The sequence below is a fragment of the Vanessa atalanta genome, chromosome 6 (genome assembly GCF_905147765.1).
Source record: "Vanessa atalanta chromosome 6, ilVanAtal1.2, whole genome shotgun sequence".
In the NCBI taxonomy this organism is placed as follows: domain Eukaryota; kingdom Metazoa; phylum Arthropoda; class Insecta; order Lepidoptera; family Nymphalidae; genus Vanessa; species Vanessa atalanta.
The window spans coordinates 7644125-7666090 of record NC_061876.1 but is presented as its reverse complement, the minus strand read 5'-3'; the positions used below and the strand labels follow the sequence as shown (position 1 = coordinate 7666090).

The 21966-nt window shown below is 31.8% G+C and overlaps 2 protein-coding genes across 3 annotated transcripts; both read left to right on the top strand.

Moving 5' to 3' along the window:
• The first annotated feature begins 479 nt into the window (after window positions 1-479).
• Window positions 480-12772, top strand: LOC125064497 (tyrosine decarboxylase). The gene is made up of 10 exons (XM_047671570.1): window positions 480-885; window positions 6906-6957; window positions 8243-8313; window positions 9162-9398; window positions 10338-10877; window positions 10948-11137; window positions 11273-11337; window positions 11424-11641; window positions 12108-12188; window positions 12611-12772. The coding sequence occupies exons 1-10, from the start codon at window positions 571-573 to the stop codon at window positions 12720-12722; spliced, it is 1881 nt and encodes a 626-aa protein (XP_047527526.1). The 5' UTR covers window positions 480-570; the 3' UTR covers window positions 12723-12772.
• A 5383-nt stretch (window positions 12773-18155) lies between these two features.
• Window positions 18156-21353, top strand: LOC125064984 (methylosome protein 50-like). Of its 2 annotated transcripts, XM_047672354.1 has the most exons (7): window positions 18156-18220; window positions 18347-18488; window positions 19687-19856; window positions 19951-20127; window positions 20315-20480; window positions 20558-20729; window positions 21087-21353. In XM_047672354.1, exons 2-7 carry the CDS (start codon window positions 18377-18379, stop codon window positions 21292-21294), a joined length of 1005 nt encoding a protein of 334 aa, XP_047528310.1. In that variant the 5' UTR covers window positions 18156-18220; window positions 18347-18376; the 3' UTR covers window positions 21295-21353. The 2 variants fall into 2 exon arrangements, with proteins under 2 accessions (XP_047528310.1, XP_047528309.1); XM_047672353.1 differs by having other exon boundaries at window positions 18156-18488.
• Window positions 21354-21966: the final 613 nt, after the last annotated feature.

Genomic DNA, 21966 nt, shown 5'->3' with positions numbered 1-21966 from the left:
AGAAATGCATACGTATTATAGCACATTGAGCTTTCAGCTGACTCAATGAAGTGGCATGGAGGGCGGAGTGCCGCAGGGCGCGTTACAAGCGAGGGCGGGCGGCAATGACGTTAAATTTTACTAATTCAAAACCGAAATGTTTTTATGTATTTTACTTAAGTAAATATTTACTGCAAAAAATTTTATCACTTTTATTAATGAGTTAACTCTAGATTAGTCATTCTTGTTTAATAAATACATAATAATAAATCAAATTTAATAATTGAAAGCCTTTCATTCAATTTCAAATTTAAAAAAAAATTTTTTTAATTTATATGGAAGCAAAATGCCACTGAGAATAAAATAAAACTTTAGCTTAGTGTATCCTCACCCTGAGAGTCGTGGCGCTTAACATACGCGTCCGTTCCCCGCGCACCGCCCGCCTCTCGACCAAAGAAGTGCTGCCGCTTGGTGGTCGAGTCTGCCAGAGGACGCCGCGCCGTTGAGACCACATCCTGGACTTTAATGCCTGAACTTTTATTTTTATAAAGTCATTCTTCAAACAAAAACAGGCAACTTTAAATAGCTACAATGGATGTAGACGAGTTTCGTGTACGGGGTAAAGAAATGGTTGATTATATTTGTACGTATATGAATACGTTGCGGAAGAGGCGCGTGACCCCCTCTGTGGAACCGGGTTATCTTCGAGCTGCACTTCCATCAGAGGCTCCTATGCATCCTGAGCCTTGGGACGATGTAATGGGTGATATAGAAAGCAAAATAATGCCCGGTGTAACTCACTGGCAACATCCTCATTTCCACGCTTATTTTCCGGCGGGTAATGCCTACCCCTCTATTCTTGGTGACATGCTGTCGGCGGGAATTGGCTGTATAGGATTCTCTTGGGTAATTATAATTTCATATTTCGTTTTTAATAATTGCAAAAAAAAATAGTTCAATTTTTAAAACAACATCTATAACTTTTAGGGAAAAGACAATAAAAAATTGTTAAAATACAAATATTGTATAGATGACATTTTGAAAATATATACATATAAGATTTTTACTTTAATTAAAACTAAATATATACTCTTAAATACAATTAATTGATGGAAGTATGTGTTTAATTAAATAACGTAAATTTTGCAACTATTTTTTTATTTTGTCTTCTTGCTGTTAGGTTAAAATGGCTGAAAATCTGATTATTTTCATAGTTAGGAGGTTAACATTTGTAAATTATTGTTATATGTGATTTTTACTGAAATTTTCATTGACTTTGTGACCGCCTTTAATTTTGAAAAGTATTTACCTGCCCACGTATAAAAATTTAAGCTGAAAGTACAGACCCTGTTTGAGACTCGAAACAATGGAATTATAATTAATGACTATTTCATATTAATTATTCTTTCAATTACAATTAAACTTTTAGTTTCGTTGAAATAATTGTAAAACCAAAAAATACATATGTACGTACTATTAACCAAATGATAAAAACCACGTGTTGTCAATTATTTCAATGAAATATAAGTTCGCCTATGCATTACATAGCGTTGTCTTTTTATTTGTTAATAATAATTACAGTTAACATAAAAGTAACGAAAGATTTAATTATTTGCTTTGACTATGTACTCATATGTAGGTGTTATTTATTATCTTGATATTGTTTGAATCCATGGAAATAACAACTATGAATATATTAAGAATTAGGATAGAATTGGCATAGTAGGCATTTAATTGATATAGTTATTATTTTCAAATAAATGTAAATGTACAAACAAATACACGTGGTATTTGTTTGTACATTTGACAAAAAATAATTAAAATGACATTTTGAATCCTTGGATAAAAGTTGAATATAATTAATTCATTTATTTTTTCCAAAATAAAAAAAAATATATGTTAAATATACTTTGAAAATTACATCTTTCACTTAAAAACTTTATTTTTAATAATTACCTTACATGTAAGTACAACCATTACGTCTGTATTTTATATAAATACTGATATTTAAAAAATATCAAAAAAGCATTAATCTTATATTAAATTATTATTATTTGTTTCATTGTAATAGAGCTATTGTCGAATAAGAATAAACAGTCGTCTGAAAATTATGAAAGCACGTTCGATATTTACTGATCCTTTAACAGAAATTAAACGAGTTTAATATCGTAGAGCTAAATTCTCAATGATTGTTCGGAAATTTGTATAAGTTAATGTTGTAACTTCAAACTAAAGGAATTCTATTTTATATTTTTAGATTTAAATAGTCATAAAACTACTTTAAAAGTCGATTGTCCTTATCAATGTTTGTAGTCGATATAACTTGTTCGTCTTCTCACTGATTAACCCAAGTGCAAGAACGAAGCATTTAAGAGTTCGAAATTCCAAGTTCTCATTTTAATTTTACAAATTGTTAATTTTGTTTCAAAATAATATTATACGAATCTCTTCATAATTTAGAGATTTGCTTTATTTGAATATGATTAAATCCAAAAGCCCTTTTAATAGTGCTCGCCTAGTGATTGAAATTCGACTATAATCGTTACTGAAAATTTTAGGAGAGCATATCAAATTTGAATATTTCCGATTGTTTATTTCCAGAATAAGTTCAATTTTATAAATTAAAAAAAAACCTATTGTACTTAGTCAACAGATACCCAAAAAAAATATATGATGCCAAACAGAGGAGAAAATGGTACTGAACTGTTTTGACTATGCCTATTTACACATAGTAGCCTGTAAATTTTCCACAGCGAGCTAAAGGCTCCCTTTGAATGGATAATGAAATATGGAGCTAATTCCAACGCGCTGCTCAATTGTGTATTGGTTAGACACATGAGGCAGAATTTTATTGAAATTATACACATACAGGTTTCCTTAGGGTGTTCTCTTTTACAAACATTAAGCACATGAAAACTCAGTGGTGCTTGCCACGGTTTGAACTCGCAATCATCGGCTAAGATCGGTTTTGTAACCCGTGGGCCACGTCGATTTTTAAATATAGATTTAAAAAAAAAAACATTTCAGAGCCAAAATTACATAGACTCGCAACAGTACCGTAGTATTTTAATGTGCTTAGTTAGTATGTTTTAGAATAGGTAGGAAGACTGCCAAATTTTCCATCAGGTGCTGAGTGATCACCACCGCAGTGGCACCGTAAGAAATGTAAACCATCCTCCAAATCGCCAATATAAGTTACGGCAAATGTATGTACGACGGACTAAATATGTCACATGAGCAATACTCGTATTTTTTTTATTTTTGACATAATCGTTATACAAACAACAAAGTGCTCGACAGTACGTATCGTGCGTTACTTTTTACCTAAATTAAATTATATATAATTTAATGTATGTATGTATGAATGATTAAATAAATAAGAGCAACATTAAAAAATAAATAACTTTATTATTAAACACCTACTTGCATTGTTTAGGAATCTGACTTATCAAAACTTGAAATAAGATTTAATGAATTATTGTATTCTTGAATTCGACCCTAATACCGGCTATTATTATTTTTATCTCACATTGTTTGCTATCGATCTGGCTTTGAATGAAATGTGCAAGTAATGATATCAGTATAGCGATACGTACGTATTCGTAGTATAAAATCTCATAATATTTATAAGATTTTAAATTAACATGGTTAATTTTATTACTACAAGTATTTAAAACGTGATATTTACCATGTTTTTTTATTTTTATTTGGTGGAGCTCCATGTTTTATCTACGAATGTCTTGTACACGAGAACTATTCGAAGATGTCTTGTTCAAGAGTATCGAGCTCCACCAAAAAAAAAAATAAAAAAACATGGTAAATATCCCTTTTTAAATACTCATGATATTTATCTGGTACAATCGACACATTCCGGCTACGCACGTTGATCACGTACGAAGCCATTTTAAATAAAGAAAATCAGAATTGCGCTTTGCAGGAAAATATTAAGTTGGTATAATTATTTCATATCCATAATTCTATCATAAATGAGAAATATGAATAACACTAAAATTGATTAGAGTCGTTATTTTACTGTGAAAAAATAGAATCAGATTTGTATAATTACAACTGGCAAATCTAAAATTTATAGTTACAGTCGAACTTTCGCATCGCAAGATTTTGTTCGTTGCAAATAATTTGAATACAATGATGTCTTCTAAAGTATTTATTGTAATGTTATAGTATAAAAGACAATTGCACGGCTCATGATGATAAATATAAATTCGTTTCAATTATTGTTGGTCTCTTATTGCGAATGGCTATCTTAAACATGTTGGTCGTCATGGTATCAATCCACTTTCCGATTCCGAGAGATAGAGAGAGAGAGATATTATAATTATTTTGATGTTGCTTACTACCAAGATGAAATGTCAGATGTTACGCATCACACGTGACTACCCATTCAATGAGCGTTATGAGTCGTGTGCTTTTGTATTTATCATTTTATTCAACCTATATTATACGCCCAAGGGAATTAACATGTTTATCTGAATATCGATTAACCATGAATTGGAGAAATTGCCAGCGTTAGCCATGTAAGCGTACAAAAATAGTTTTTTGATTAAAACACCGTCATCATTCAGTAATTTTGCATAAAATACTTACAAATTATATCTAAAAACTATCCTCGTTTATATCTTTTACTAATATTTAAAGTTAAAAGCGTAACAAAATTCTTCCAGTGGTTTAAAATCATTATAAATATAGAATATAATATATATATATATATATATATATATATATATATATATATAATATTAATTTTCTTCATATTCAATTTAAGTGACGTAACATAATCTTTAACCAGCGGGCGATCAAGATGTTATCAACGATATATCACTTGTCAAATTATGATAAGTAGATTATATTATTATTTTATTATAGACTTATGAGAGAACAGATAAACAAACAAACATACATACATACATACATTCACCGGTCAAATCACAACCTTTTTGAGGGAAAGATCAAAGTTTTAAGAGGATTGCTACTTATAAAGAACACATTAATTGTATAGGAACTAGATATTTTTGCTTTTCAAGTATTTACAAAAAATATTAAAAATGGGAACTTAATTGTATAAATTAGCTTTTTCCCAGTTTCGCTCGTATTAACACTCAACATCTTTTGTATAATATCCCCCTATGAAGTTGAAAATTTTGATAAGCTAATTTCTCCTTACAAAAATCGAGAGCCCTAGAGGTTAAGTTAAAAGATTCTGCGAGATAAGTAATTTTTTCTTAAGGACATTCTATGTTTATTTAATATATTTAATATATTTTAACATTATAAATAGATTACTAAGAAGATTCATAATGTGTTTTAACATTCTAAATACATTCTTGTAAATATTTTCTGTACGTAAAATATTTAAACACAAAGTATTTCATTTCTTAAGTACCAACATCAAGACATGCAATGATATTGATTGTTCTGCAATCGGAGTTTTAAATAACTGATGATGGCTTGTAAGTTGCAGCTACAGTCCAAGCACGGGTTGAAATTACAATTTTTGTATGCGTAATAAAGATTTTGATACATTCTTTATGTAGAACAGTTATATAACAATCAAATATTAATATTATCGAATGCTGTAATAAGTCGTATTTGATACTTGAAAAGAAAAATAGATCTTAAATCACAGTACAGTGTGCCAAAAGAGGAAATATTAATGGCAATGACTCTTCCTACTACATATTCCTCTATATAACAACTAACTTTGTGCATTTTTTTAACATTAATATCCTGTAAAATACTGGGTTACCCACTACTGGGTTAAGACCTCCTCTCCCTTTGAGAAGAAGGTTTGGAGCATATCTCACCACGCTGCTCCAATGCGAGTTGGTGGAATACAAATGTGGCAGAATTTCGTTGAAATTAGACACATGCAGGTTTCCTCACGATGTTTTCTTGTATGTCTTCACGTTCTTACCACTGGGTCATCTCGGCATTTGAGTTATATTTTCACTACTCTACTTATATTCTTAGGTTAGCTCAGGAACTATAACACATGATGGGTTCAAACTTGAGCAAGTTTTAATGTGCCTTATTTGTGTGTATTATACACATGCAGGTTTCCTTACGGTGTTCTTTTTTACAAACATTAAGCACATGAAAACTCCCATATTTAGTCCCAGTTATGAGGGAAAATATCGCGAAGATATTCATCGTTTAAAAACCTGCAGGTGTTGGATGATATTCTGCCACGTGTGTAATTGACAACTCACATTGTAGCAGCATGGTGAATAATCTCTAAGCCTTATCTTTAAGAGCGAATTTAAAAGAATAACCAATATTCTTACGATTCATGCTTGGACTCGAAGATTATTTTACTACAAATATGAATTGCAACCGTGTATTTTGACTCAGTTAAATTTATTTTAAAATACATTAGTATGGATAGCAATTATTATTAGATCTGCAACGATCGTGTGTTTAGCGTTTGCATGAACAGTAACCTTTTGTGTTTACTGTAATGTTTGTACCTACATCAAATTAATTAAAAATAGTAAAATTGTCTGTCTTAATGTAGTTGACTTTGAATGGTATCAATTTTATTTGACAGAACGCCAGAAATCTTTGTATGAGTAGGGTCTAGGCCGAATATCTCTGTCATACTAATTATGTATACACTGAATTACAGCTAAGCAAGACTTACGTACAAACTTAATAATGTTAATATTATAATTATTTATTGTTAACTCTATTAACTATCTCAATATATCTCGTGGTATATAAAACATTTATGTTAAAAAAAGGTTTTACTTTACACAGTAAAATGTGTGAATAAGTACTTGCCAATTGAATTTTAATGCATTTCAACCAAACTGGTTCTGGTGGCTGAAAATTTTCATACATTTTTGACCTAAAACAAGAGCACACAATGATTTTAATGATCGTATCAATAATTTATTTTCATATTTCAGGCAGCCAGTCCAGCCTGTACAGAGTTGGAAGTCATTATGTTAGATTGGATGGGTAAGTAGAGATCGTAATAGTCTGTCATAAATAGGTGTGGTGTTGCTTCTGAATAACGTACTGTGATCGTCTATACCCCAGCGAGTTTCGCATTTCGAACATTTTTTATCTCAATAGTTGACAATATTATATATGCTACTGTAAAAGCTCGAACCACGGTAAATCTTAAGATTTTCCAGTAAAACCAAAGATTTACCGATTATGAATAGTAAATGTCCATAAAACTTTGGGATTCGAACTTTTACCATCATTCACTTGGTAAATCTTAGGATTATAATATCTTAGGACATGTTAGGTTAGGTTAGGTTGGAATGGTCAAAGTCCGAAAAAGTCGTCCCTTTATAATAAATACTTATATTTACAAACTCATGTCGGTAAATTTTAGATTTTACTGAAAAATCTTAAGATTTACCTTAGGTCGAGTTTTACAGTAACATATACACAACACACCTTTAGCACAGTTTAAGTATTCCTTCCCAGCTTTTGTAATTAACTAGTTGGCGCCCGCGGCTTAACTCGCGTTTAAGGGATTGGTCGTTAAATGTCATGCATGAAAGAGTAGCCTATGTCCTTCCTTGGGGCTCAAGATTGTTTCATATTAAATTTTACCAAATTCTGCTTAGTGGTTTTACCGTGAACGAGCAGACAGACATACAGACAGAGTTACTTTTCCATTTATAATATTAGTACAGATTAATAACTAAACATATAAGATAGTTTTCTATGTTCACGTATATATTTGTATCTATGAATCATTTTAATTGTCTAAATCTTGTCTAAAATTAATAATCAATAATTTATTAACTTTTAATTGAAATATGGTTTTAAATAACTGGATAATCTAATAAAAATAAATTACTTTCCAACAATAGGGTATATTATGTATTAAGGGGAAAATGCGGCAAACAATCATTCCCGCATTCATGATTTTTATGAAAGCCTTTTTTAATTTTGATTTGTTCATAAATGTTCATGATTTTAATCAAAATAGTACCTACTTATGAAAAAAAAATATCCGCATAATTTTTTAATATATATTTTCTCGGTGGAAGCGCGTATGTGAAGTTATGACCACTTTATGAGTAATTTTTACAACAACCAGCCATATGTAAATCGGGTCTCTTTTGCAAAATCACATCACAACATAGTAACTTACTTGTAGATCCCACGCTTGCCAAATCTGTATTTAAACCATTTCAGCTTACAATTCTTGTTAACTTGCCATCAGACTACCTATTACATATCAAACTAAAAGCTAATTACTTGAAATGTTTTAATATTAAAGGTAAAGCTATTGGATTGCCTCCAGCTTTTCTGCCCTTCGAAGAAGGTAGTAAAGGCGGTGGCGTTATTGAGGTAAGTCTTAGTAATTTATACGCTGCCACTAAAACTTTCTAATTTGTGTATTATATAATTTTATAATTGCGTATAGGCGTTTAGATTAATTGAAAATCATTATAAATTACTAATAAATATTTATATAATAATATTAACATACAATTATATAACATAACTAGCTGAATCCGCGGCATCGTGCTCGTCAAAAAAGTTATTATTGTAACCTAAGTTACTCCTTATTACATCAGCTATCTGCCAATGAAAGTCCCGTCAAAATTGGTCCAGCCGTTACAAAAATTAGCCGAAACAAACAGACAGACAGACAGACAGACAGACAGACAGACAGACAGACAGACAAAAATCGAAAAAAATGTTATTTCGGTATATGTACCGAGTATACATACATACGCATTTAGTAAATCTTTTAATGTTACAAGCGTCTGTTTGCAATATTAAGAAACTCCAATTTTTATTATATGAATAGATAGACACTAATTTTCACATACAATTTTAAAACCTAATCAAAAAATAAATGGCTTAACAGATTTAAAATGTAGATCTTAACTGAAGATCTTTCAAATCAAGCAATTTGTGTCATCTCGTCCTCGGTGGTGAAATAATGTCGGATGTAATTAAGCTACATTTTTATCCACATAATGTTTGGATTAGAAACTAAACATTCTCCTTAACACTAGGGTATGCCCAACGGTAGGACATCTTCGGGCTAAATATTACTGTTAGCTTAGTAAATCGGTTAATTTACCAAGCCTTCTAACCATTAAAGCAGATTTTTTATAATATTATAATGTTATGAGAGTAATTCTAAATATAAAAATTTAGTCTTACATAAACTAATTTCATCTTAGGGGTCAGCTAGCGAGTGCGTCCTTGTGTCAATGCTCGCCGCGAGGGCTGCCGGTATCAAACGGTTGAAGCATCAATTTCCCACCGTTGATGAGGGTCTCTTGCTGTCCAAGCTAATCGCATATTGTTCGAAAGAGGCCCACTCTTGCGTCGAAAAGGCCGCTATGATTAGCTTCGTTAAACTTCGCATCTTACAACCTGACGAGCACGGTTGCTTAAGAGGCGAAACTTTAAAAGAAGTGAGTATAATTTATCTAAATCATTATTATTAAAATATATTAAGTATAAAATATAAAAGTACCTACTACTACTACTACTACCTTATTGTATTGTAGGCATACATTTATTAAGTAATAAGTTATTTTAATACTCGAGAAAATGTTAAAAATTTATCGAATTAAAATGTTTTTTGTCCGCGACTATATGTTTTATTTGTAAGGAAATGGTAGAAGTCTAAGTATTTTGTTAATATAATTTGAAACTAAAAAACAAATTCAAAACTTAATGTTTTAGTCACCATAACTTATAAAATAATTTTATATACTTAATAGTATAAATTTATTAAGTGAAGAAATAACGAAGTAAGTAGACTGTGATGAGGTTCTGATAATCGGGCCTTAATTGAAGAAACGAACCTCGTCATATCTAGACACCGCCCGCCCATCGTCGCTTCGCTCCGCGTTGGTCGTTTAATGAATCGCCCGTGAATGCCGGAAATACGTGGCGAGCCGAGAGGCAATATGCCGCATTTCGCGCCAATTTCTATGCCACGAATACTGAAAATTCATCATTCAACCCTCTTATGAAAGAAGCAATTTAAATAAAACCCGTTTAGAATCAAAATTGACTTTAGTCTAACAAAGACGATAAGATAATAATATCTATTATTTGTATAAATTAAAAGTCGAAACGAATCCTTTTACAGCCTAACTTAAATTAATCTATTGTATATTAATTAATCGTATTATTTAAGTAAATATAGGGAACCACGATTTTACGTTTACACTGGCTTTCGTATAACTACAAACATTTTCAAAGTCTCGTTCCATGTTACAAACGTATCCAGCTTTATTGTTTTGATTGTCACTTGATATTGAAATTAAAATAAATTAGATAATGTACCCAATGAACTAAAATAAATAAAAACCTTAATATGATATTACTATTCTAATTTCAAGGCCATGGAAGAAGACGAAGAAGCTGGTTTAGTGCCGTTTTTCGTAGCGACTACACTAGGCACCACATCCTGCTGTTCCTTCGACAATTTACCTGAAATAGGACCAGTGGTCCGGAAATTTCCTTCCGTTTGGCTTCACGTCGACGCCGCGTATGCGGGCAGCTCATTTCTCTGTCCCGAACATAAATATCATCTGGCAGGAATCGAATATGCAGATTCATTCAACACTAATCCGAATAAACTATTGCTTACCGCATTTGATTGTTCTTTGCTATGGGTAACAAATAAATACCTACTGACATCAGCTCTTGTAGTGGATCCATTGTATCTGCAACACTGCTACGATCACACTGCAATTGATTATCGCCACTGGGGTATACCATTGAGCCGTCGATTTAGATCGCTCAAGTTGTGGTTCATGTTGAGAAGTTACGGAATAAGCGGTTTGCAGAAATACGTCCGACGACACTGCGAACTTGCGAAGTATTTTGAGCAGTTAGTTAGGAAGGACTCAAGGTTCGAAGTGGTTAACCAAGTGAAGGTTTGTAATATATTTTTAAAATAGATAATTATATATTGCACAAAAGATGACCCATCATTTATTATTTTAGTTGGGATTGGTTTGCTTTCGGCTTCTGGGAAGTCCTGATGAAAATCACCAAACGGTCGACGAATTGAACAAAAAATTATTAACTACTATGAATGCCTCGGGGAAGATCCACATGGTCCCAGCTTCTGTCCGCGATCAATATGTGATTCGTTTTTGTGTTGTTTATCAACACGCCACGCGTGAAGATATTGGTAATGTTTTCTACAGTAACAATTTTTAATTTTTATTTGTATATAATTAGGACATGCAAATAAATGATACATATAATTATTAAAATAATAAGCGTTAGTAAATTTTTCAGTAAACTAATCGTATGTAATTTTCAGAGTATGCATGGGATACCATTACTGACTTCGCTACAGAACTGTTAGAAGGACCTGACAAAGAGAGGGTAACTTGTGTGATAATAAATAAATAGATAAAAACACATCTTATAGGTATCCTAAATAATATATTAATTTTTAAAATATTATCCAGGATTTGAACGAAGAAAGGGCTCGTCGCCACCGCGCTGCTTTAGCCCACAAGCGCTCGTTCTTCGTCCGCATGGTTAGCGACCCGAAGATCTACAACCCGGCCATTAACAAAACTCCGCCACCCATGCCTACCAGCCCCGGCACTCCGCCGTCCGTGGCGCCTGCTTCGCCCGACACGCCCTCTGAAACTGGTTCTATTCAACTTGTACCATCTACACCGTGAGTTTTTTGTTTTCTAATATTTGTATCTTGGAGCATTTGATTAATTGTTATCAATCCTTTTTTTTTCAAATAATGTATTTAATGTACGTTTCTATGAACGATAAATAGCATATTGAATGAAACTTATACGAAGGTAAGTAGTTTTAAAATAAAAACTACGACATTAAACTGTAGTATACTTCTGGTTTAAAGTATTCGGGCTATTGCCGCTAGCTACGTACGTTCTTATGACTAAAAATAAGAAACTTAAGTATATTTTAAGATAAAAGTTCTTTTCGCTAGCGGCTGAATTGCATCCTAACTTAAGTAAGTTTCTATGCACATTTGAAAACTTGAAACAAAGTAAGAATTTTATTTTACTTAATACTTTAAGTATAGTTTTGTTACTATAAAACTTGCTCACACAATAACAATATATATTTAATTTTAGTTAAATTTAATTATTATTATTTTTTTATCACAGAAAACAATCATCTTGGATAAGCTGGCCACTTGCTTTCTTCTTTCAAAGCGTTGATCATGACGCCAATGATTTGCCCCTGAGGTAAATAAGTTTATTTTATTTTAATTATAAAAAAATACTTATTGCATTTAAATCAAACTGTAACTTTCAAATCACTGGGATATAAAGTTGAGTCAATCGCGAAATTATATTCTGTGGCGAAAATCGAGCGTCAGCGGTTTGCGTTACAGATGTATAATACATAGAATTGTAGAAATATTGGTAAATAAGTTTGGTCAATTATTTTACCGATCCCTCGAAAGTCATACTTTTACTCCCCCAAACAGCAAATTTTAATGTTGTCGGTCATATAATTATGGTTATATTGGGTTCTAAGGTGGCATTATCATAAAACTACAAATGAGAGCTCTTTTTCAAACTTAATCCGTCTGTGTTAGTACCGATCATTGTGCATATTGTGCAACAAGTCTTAAGTAGTTATATTACTATTACATAATCAACAGGTTCCGTCACCTCGACACGATGGTACGACTGAAGAGTCCCAACCATGGTCGCCGCGGATCTTCGCCAGGCGCCTCCCCTGAGCGCCGTGCACCCTCTCCCTCCGCAAACTGACTGCGCTTATACTATCGGTGTTGAATATAATATACTACATTATCAATAAATCATTGTCTGAGCATTTAAATATTTCTTTTATTTGTGCTATTTAAATAATAACTTGTACCATTTTCACCGTAAGTGACCGAAAATGATAGAAAGCATTTTCCGTTTGGCCTGTTTTACATTACACATTTTAGAGATTTAAATATATTTTAGGACTTTTGGAAAACGCAAGATGAGGAAACAAGTGTGTAATTCAATAAAAACAAATTAACATGCAAATAAATTACACTATAACCTGAATGAAAAAGGATGATTAAATCAATTAAATGAAGCCTCTGGCGTAAACAAATTATTAAATAATCGCTTAAATTAAATTATAACTTTACTGATTTTAGAATTATGATTGACTATATAAGAATGATTGTAGAATAACTGTTAAGAGTAATGGTACAGAATGTTTCCGGTTGTGTCGGATTTGTCTCCTCATCGGATTATAATACCTGTGTTTGCGCATTAGTCTCCCATGAGATTATCCGACGTGAATGAAATGGACCAGAAGACATCACAGCAATACAAAAGGCGTATTAAATTATGTGATACTTCGTTGGTAAGCAATAAAAAAACAGTTAAGGAACAATTTCAATACTAAAAAATATATAAAAAATAATTGATATTAAGAGAACTGAAAAATTAATTTAAAGGGCACCATAGGACGCAGGTGTTTTAAATCAAAAAATAAAAAATAGTTACAGAACAGTTAAAATAGCAAAATATATATATAAAAAAAAGATTTTCACTCGCTACCTTAAGACAAATCTATGCGACGATAACTACCGAAAGTAGTCAAATATAATTCTTTCGATAACACTTGGTGGCTCTTATTTTTAGTATAGGTCTCAATGTAATTAAAATAAATATGTAGTACTTAAAACAATAGTTATGTTTTATGTGGCCAGAATTAGTTGACTTGAAAAGGGGTCACGCATTTAAAAAGTATATAAACAGTAATATCTTATATGGCAAACCAGAAAACAAAGTGCAGCTCTTTACATGGGTCGTTGTGCTTGAGCGAAAATAAGGTCGTGGATGATTTAAACGATAAGCATTCGATATGTGTTTTTTTTTTAAATAAGCACATAAATATTTTTATATTAATATAATTGAACAACGACGCCATATCTACAAATCTGTCATCGAAGAAGAAGATTCCTGTAAAGTATGGAATTTTTTAAAGTCACTAGGAGTTGGTAAGACGCGACAGGACAATTCTTATCAAAACTTGAATCTTAATGATTTAAATATCTATTTTTCCTCTTCTGTTGCTATTGATAGTGCAACTAAAACATGTACAAGGAATCAACTTTCAGCTTTACCAACTCTTAATACTCCTGTTTTTTTTTTTAGTCAGTTTTCCGAAAGTGACGTTAAGAAGAGTATTTTAGCAATAAAGTCCAATTCTATCGGGTCTGACTGCATTAGTCGTAAGATGATCATTCCCATCATTGATATCCTGGTTCCTGTTATCACATCAATTTTTAATGCATCCATTTCTACTAGCGCCTTTCCATCTATTTGGAAAAATGCTGAAATTATTCCTCTCCCGAAAAAAAGTAATCCTTGTTCTATGTCCGAATATCGTCCCATTTCAATTCTTCCACTTTTGTCCAAAGCTCTTGAACGTCTTGTTCATCAACAGCTTAGCAATTTCCTTTTAGAACATAGTCTCCTTAATCCTTTTCAATCTGGTTTCCGTCCTGGTCATAGTACGACTACTGCACTTGTCAAAATTACTGAAGATATACGATGGAATATGGACAATCAAAGGGTTACAGTATTGACGTTACTTGATTTCAGTAACGCTTTTAATACTGTGGACTTTGATATCCTGTGTGATATTCTGCGCACTCTTAACGTATCTCCTACGGTTACTGAATGGTTTCAAAATTACTTACAGGGACGCCGACAGCGAGTCAGACTGAATGATTCATACTCAGACTGGTCAATGGTCTCTGCCGGTGTCCCGCAAGGTGGCGTGTTGTCCCCTCTCCTATTTTCAATGTTTATTAATTCTATCAGTAATATTATCACTTCTCTCTATCACCTCTATGCAGACGATCTTCAGATATACTCTCACTGCACAGTTAATGATTTAACTAAAACTATAAACTGTATTAATAGCGATCTCACATCAATAGCAAACTGGAGCAAATCCTTCGGCTTAAAAGTTAATCCATCTAAAACTAAAGCGATAATAATTGGTAGCTCTAAATTACTAGCTCGAATCGATAGAACGCAGCTACCACCAATAATATTCGATAATATTGAAATTTCTTACAGTGACAGTGTTAAAAATCTGGGTATTTTGTTTGACCAACATCTCTCCTGGGGACCACAAATTTGTGACATAAGTCGTAAGATATTCGCTTCAGCTGGATCACTCCGCAGATTGCGTAATATGCTCCCGATTCCTACTAAAATTGTGCTTGCACATAGCCTTCTTTTACCAATTCTTGATTATGCTGACACATGCTATGTCGATATCACTGAGGAGCAACTAAATAAGCTTGAGCGCATTCAAAATTTATGTATTCGTTACATATTTGGTTTACGCAAATATGATCATATATCCGAATTTCGCAAGAAGCTCAAGTGGCTCCCAATTCGCCTTCGCAGGAATACTCATATTCTCAATCTGCTATACTGTATACTGTTCAATCCTGTTTCCCCTCCATACCTAAAAGAACGATTTAAATTCCTTAGTGATTCCCACGAGCGTTCCCTTCGATCTGAAAGCAACTTGCTTCTTGAAATTCCTTCCCACTCCTCTAATTTTTATAGCAAATCCTTTACTGTTCAAGCATCCCGTCTTTGGAACTCCCTACCCCTGACCATTAGACGTGCTCAATCACTGCCAGTTTTTAAAAAAGCTGTCAAGAAACATTTCCTAGAAATGTAACTTTGTAATATATAAATATTTCTTTATATGTGTTTATCGATTAGTTTATATATTATTTATATATTTATTGATTATATATGTATGTTTGCCTGTGTATATGTATCTATTTATTTTTGTATGTATATTTGTATGCACAAATATACTCGTATGTATGTATATTGAATATTCCATTTAAAAAATGTACACCTATGCCGTTAATAGACCATTTCCTCTGCCCCAAGGTTGCCTGGAAGAGATCGCTCTTCAGCGATAAGGCCGCCTTTTGTGCCATGCTTTATTTTGTTAAATTTATTTCCTGTGTGTTTTACTTATCTTGGTGTACAATAAAGAATATATTATTATTATTATTATTAAATACATACAAAACATTAATACTGAAAACGTCAAAGCCACACTATGCCAATTATAAGATTACGAGTTAAGTTCTAAATTATGCTCTAAATATATTAGGTCTTTACATATGAAATTGGCATTTTGTACGAGAGGAATATAAAGTTTTTTTTTTTTGTAAAATACATTTACTTAATCAAAGTATGCACCGCTGTTTATTGTATGTATGTATATATATGTACTTTAGGCATCTCAAAGGTAGTTCATTGATCCCTTTACTAAAGAAACATGGGGACGAGAATCAATAAACTCTTTGAAGGCGGTTTGGACTGTCGCATCGGAGTTAAATATTTTTACTTGTAAGAAGTTGTCCAACTTCCAGGAAAAATGGTAATTTGTTGGAGCAAGGTCCAGGGAGAGAGCTTAGTGGTTGTTTGTTGTGCAGTGTGTGGTCTTGCGTTGTCGTGAAGCAGCAGTGGCCTAGAGCGTTTGACCAATCTCGGTTGCTTAGTAGCTAGTTCTTCCTTTATGGTTTGCAATTATTGACAATAGATACATATCTGCCGTAATCGATTTGCCAGATTTTAGAAAGTTGTTGTGCCCGACACCGGCACTGGTCCACTAAACACTCACAAGTCACTTTATCTAAGTCAATTTTCATTTAGTGCAGGATTTGGCTGGGTCTCCAGGGTCCAGCCATTGCGAAAAGCACTTCCTCTATCGTACAGTATCCACTTTTCATCACAAGTATTGATTCGATTTAAAATCCCTTCATTATTGTGTCGGCTAAGCAAAGTACCGCATTCGACGCGTGTTTGCAAGGTCGATTCACTCAATTCATGAGGTACCCATCGTTTTTACTTTCCCGATTTGCTTCAAGTGGATTAATACAGTTTTATCACTTACCCCGAATCCAGCAGCTATCTCTGAAATGCTTTGTGATGGTTCCGCTTCCACAATAGTCTTTAATTCTTCATTTTCCACTTTGGTCTCCGGCCGTCCACGGGTTTGGTTCTGAAGGCCGAAATTGCCAGAACGAAAACGTTGAAACCAAAAACGTACTGTGCTTTCTTTTGAAAGATTTTTAACGAAAAAAAAAACATTTAAGCAAATTACCAAAGAATAATTTCGTTTATAATTTTAAGCAGTTAAAAACAGTTGAAAGAATATTTTAGTCGTTGTAAGTGTTTAGTTGAACGCATCCAAGATGGCTTTGGTCATTGTCAATGTCACTTGTTATTTATTAGTGCTGGGTCATTTCAGATTTTATGTAAAACGAAACGAACCGGTTTTTTACACTTACAAAACAGTTCTTCGAAATGGTTATAAAAAAAACCGGTTTGTTTTCATAGGTTCGAGAACTTACGTATATACTTATATTTACGATACTTTACTGAAATAATGTATATTCAACACTGGAGTCATATTATACAATTTTGAAAATAGACTTCGACTTTATAATTTATTTGGATTAATTCTACGTCACGCACTTATTTGCATTTAAAAAAACAGAAAGTTAAGAAATATTTTTAAATTATTTGTAATTTAATAAGCAGTTAATACTAAATCTGTAATAAAAAAATAATAAGCGTATAAGGAGCCTACGAAATTTTTTTTTTTTGTTTCGTAATTTTTTAATTCTTCTACAACTAAATTTGAATTTGTATTTCTGTAGGAATAAGATTCAAATCCAAAGTAGTTCTTTATAACTGGTTTAATATTCATACAATAATACTCCTTACGTCGATCAAAATAAAGTGCTTAGTCAGTTACACATGAAAGGAACCGGTTCGCGCAGCGGTACCAAGAAACAGGTTTTTCGATTTAGTCTATTCTTCTACAACCAAATTTGTATTGTATTTCTATAGAAATAAGATTCATTGTAGCATATTCGTTACTTCAAATCCAAAGTAGTTCTTTATAACTGGTTTAATATTCATACAATAATAGTCCTTACGGCGATCAAAATAGAGTGCTTAGTCAGTTACACGTGAAAGGAACCGGTTAGCGAAGCAGTACCAAAACGAAGGCCGCCGGTGGCGAGTGTCGTCTCGTTCGTTTTAAATCCAGAAACAGTTCGTTCGTTCTTTTTAAAGTAACTAGTTCTTAAAACCGTTTCTGAAAAAAACTCTCAGCACTATTATTTATCACTCTTCAGACTTCGATAACCACCGAGTATTGTCAAAGCAATTTGGAGTCTTATTTTTTGAATTTATATCCTAAAGTAGGTTTAGAGTAACTTATAAGAATAGCACAAGAAATTTAAATATAATCATAGAAAATATTGTCATATATTGATGCAATTGGATTGATTAAATATTTAAAATATTGTTATCCGTCATTTCAACAGCACTAGAGGCATTCACGTGTTAATAGTATAATGGATAATAGTAATAAAATCGTACCACCACATTTAAATGCTGAAGTTTATAGAACGGACACCACAGGAACTTGCACACAATCATATCTCGACTACATTCGCTTACACAGTAGTGCTGGGAGTTTTTTTCAGAAACGGTTTTAAGAACTAGTTACTTTAAAAAGAACGAACGAACTGTTTCTGGATTTAAAACGAACGAGACGACACTCGGCACCGGCGGCCGTCGTTTTGGTACTGCTTCGCGAACCGGTTCCTTTCACCTGTAACTGACTAAGCACTCTATTTTGATAACCGTAAGGACTATTATTGTATGAATATTAAACCAGTTATAAAGAACTACTTTGGATTTGAAGTAACGAATATGCTACAATGAATCTTATTTCTATAGAAATACAATACAAATTTGGTTGTAGAAGAATAGACTACATCGAAAAACCTGTTTCTTGGTACCGCTGCGCGAACCGGTTCCGATCACGCGTAACTGACTAAGCACTTTATTTTGTTCGTCGTAAGGACTATTATTGTATGAATATTAAACCAGTTATAAAGAACTACTTTGGATTTGAATCTTATTCCAACAGAAATACAAATTCAAATTTGATTGTAGAAGAATTAAAAAAATACGAAACAAAAAAAAAAGTTTTCGTAGGCTCCTTATACGCTTATTATTTTTTTATTACAGATTTAGTATTAACTGCTTATAATCGGGTAATCCTCAGCCGTAATAGTTGAAATTACAAATAATTTAAAAATATTTCTTAACTTTCTGTTTTTTTAAATGCAAATAAGTGCGTGACGTAGAATTAATCCAAATAAATTAAAGTCGAAGTCTATTTTCAAAATTATATAATATGACTCCAGTGTTGAATATACATTATTTCAGTAAAGTATCGTAAATCGAACCTATGAAAACAAACCGGTTTTTTTTATAACCAGTTCGAAGAACTGTTTTGTAAATGTAAAAAACCGGTTCGTTTCGTTTTACGTAAAATCTGAAATGACCCAGCACTATTACACAGTGGTAACTTTTTTTTTATATTAATACTGGTGTTTATTTTACTGTCAAAGTTGTATTCATAAGTATTTAAAGAATGTTAACTACTTAAATAAGTTTTGTTAGAAAAATTAATATAATCATAAAAGTGTTTTGTAATAGTCTTTTTAATTTTTTTTTGTGCAAAGTACTTATTATCTTGAACAATCTAACTAGTTTAGGAAAAAAAAAAACTGATAATCATTAAAATACTTTCTGTCACTACATAAAACTTCCGAGTGCTTCAAAAAAATCAAAACAAAATTTGCAATTTTAGATGGAACTGTATTGGTGGGATGTTCAGAGTTGACTGGACGATATTGGAATGGGGGTGCCAGTATTTTTGAAAAGAGAACAGAAGATAACAAAATTCGAAAAACAACAAAAAAGGACATCTATTTAACCAGTGGGACTGCAGATGGCTGTTTTGTAGAAAATTCAAATAAGGTAACCACTTCCGTACAAAAATAAGAAAAATAGTTTTGTAATGTTTACTTAAATTACTTCATTTTATATTACCATATTTTCCTATCTTTCATAGATTTTTCTATGTGAGGACAGTGGGGCTGTAAGTTTATGGTCCAGTAAAGAAGATGATGCTTGGAATCAATGGAGTGAAGATCTATCAGTAGCTGAACATGATGGAGCCGTGTTAAGTGTAGACTGCTTAGATCCTAATAAGGAATATGTCACTGCTGGTGCAGATGGCAATATTAAGGTGGAAATCAATTTTAGTAAATTTGAGTAAAAAAGGCTTTATTTAAAAAAAATATAGTAACCAACAAATCAGACACGTTAAAAAAAATTGCTAGCATACTGTACTTACAATGTTAGTATATCAAATTTTTAAATATGTTTAAATGTAATTATTATTTTAAAATTACTTAAATCATTTTTATTTCCAGGTGTGGGATACAATAGACTTGATTTGTATTAGAAATTACTTTGCAGCTCATAGTAGATCCATTTATGGAGTTTCAGTCAGGCCTAGGTCTCACACAAGTTTTGCTACTGGATCTTTGGATTATTTTATTTCTTTGTGGTATGACAAAATTGATTTACCAGCTTTAGGTAAATATTGTTGTTACATCATATTTTATTTACAATTTTAAATCATCACATAAGTGGCATTATTTTTTGAATTTCAGAATTATTTAAAAATGATTGTGGTGTTCGATGCTTACAATGGTTTGATGAAAATAATTTGATATTTGGTGATGAAGCTGGTTTTATCAGTTTAATAGATATACGGAAACCAGAAACTGCAACTAAACTCATTGAACTACCAGCTGCTGTCCATAAAATAGTTATTCAACCTGAGTAAGTTATTTAAATACATATTTTGGTCGATGTTGGTCCAAATTTAAAAACAACATTTTGTTGATCATGATTTATTGTAACATCAAGTCCATTAATGATGTTTAATATTATAAGGTATGTTTTAAAAAGTATATATATACAGGGTTATTGGTGATTCGGCATATTCCTGTTAGGAGGTGATAGGGGTGACTATTTGTGATAATTTTAACCCCCAACTTCAAAAATTTTAAAAAATTATCTAACGGGATTACCTCGAATTACCAATAACCCTGTATATATTTACAATCCTTTATATTTTTATGATTTAAATACAGCATACCCAATTTACAATCTAAAATTAATATTTTTTTATTTCAGATGTAACAGACTGTCTGTTTGTTGTGATAATAAAATTGTATCAGTTTTTGACATCAGTGAAGATTTGAAATTGAGTTTAATTTATGAAAATAGAAATTTACACAGTAATTTTGTAAGAGGGATGGTGTGGGACAATGATGAGAGGAATGTCTTACATACTGTAGGATGGGATGGTGAATTAAAAACCCACAGATTACCGTGTGATTAAGAATAAAAATTGTTAAAAATAAATTAAATATAACATCTTCAAAAATTTATTATTTTCCATTTTGCTTTTTTATTGTTAATCAAACCTACTAATCAGTTAATACTACACATAAAAATCTTAACTGTATGATTTTCTTTTCATGACAACTATTGTCTGGGTCGTTCAAAAAGAAACTTTATTAATGCATAATTGTAACCCAATACAATAATCTTTTTAGTAATATAAAAGCTATTAAGATGTTTATTGTACTTTATGAGTACCGTTTCTCAATAAAAATATATGGCCTTAATTTTAAACATTGTGTAGCAGGTGATAAAATAATGCTGTGTCTTGGGAATGTCAAATCAATAATGACAAAAAGAGAAAAATCAGTGTTACCTGTTACTAAAGTAAAATAAAATATAGTGATGACAAATGGTTTGTTGTGGATATCTAACAAAAGCAGAGTTTATGATTTACTAATTTAAGATCTTACTCATTATTCTGGTATGTTGCAGTGAAACTTATACTACACTGTACAAAATGTATATTTTATCAGCCTGTTTAGTTAAAATTATGATGTTATAATGACATTCCTAGAAAGAATATAGCAGTATTAACTATTTTCTCCCTAAAAAAATAATAAATATATTTTCGCCGTTAAAAACTTATTTAAATAAAAGTACCTGTGCA

Bases quoted from the DNA above. Each gene is read 5' to 3' on its own strand.
- LOC125064497 (XM_047671570.1), top strand. From the start codon at position 571: ATGGATGTAGACGAGTTTCGTGTACGGGGTAAAGAAATGGTTGATTAT. The intron at 10,878-10,947 runs GTTTGTAATATA...TTATTATTTTAG, and splicing joins AAGTGGTTAACCAAGTGAAG to TTGGGATTGGTTTGCTTTCG. The intron at 11,138-11,272 runs GTAATGTTTTCT...TGTAATTTTCAG, and splicing joins CGCCACGCGTGAAGATATTG to AGTATGCATGGGATACCATT.
- LOC125064984 (XM_047672354.1), top strand. From the start codon at position 18,377: ATGGATAATAGTAATAAAATCGTACCACCACATTTAAATGCTGAAGTT. The intron at 19,857-19,950 runs GTAACCACTTCC...TATCTTTCATAG, and splicing joins TTGTAGAAAATTCAAATAAG to ATTTTTCTATGTGAGGACAG. The intron at 20,128-20,314 runs GTGGAAATCAAT...TTTTATTTCCAG, and splicing joins GTGCAGATGGCAATATTAAG to GTGTGGGATACAATAGACTT.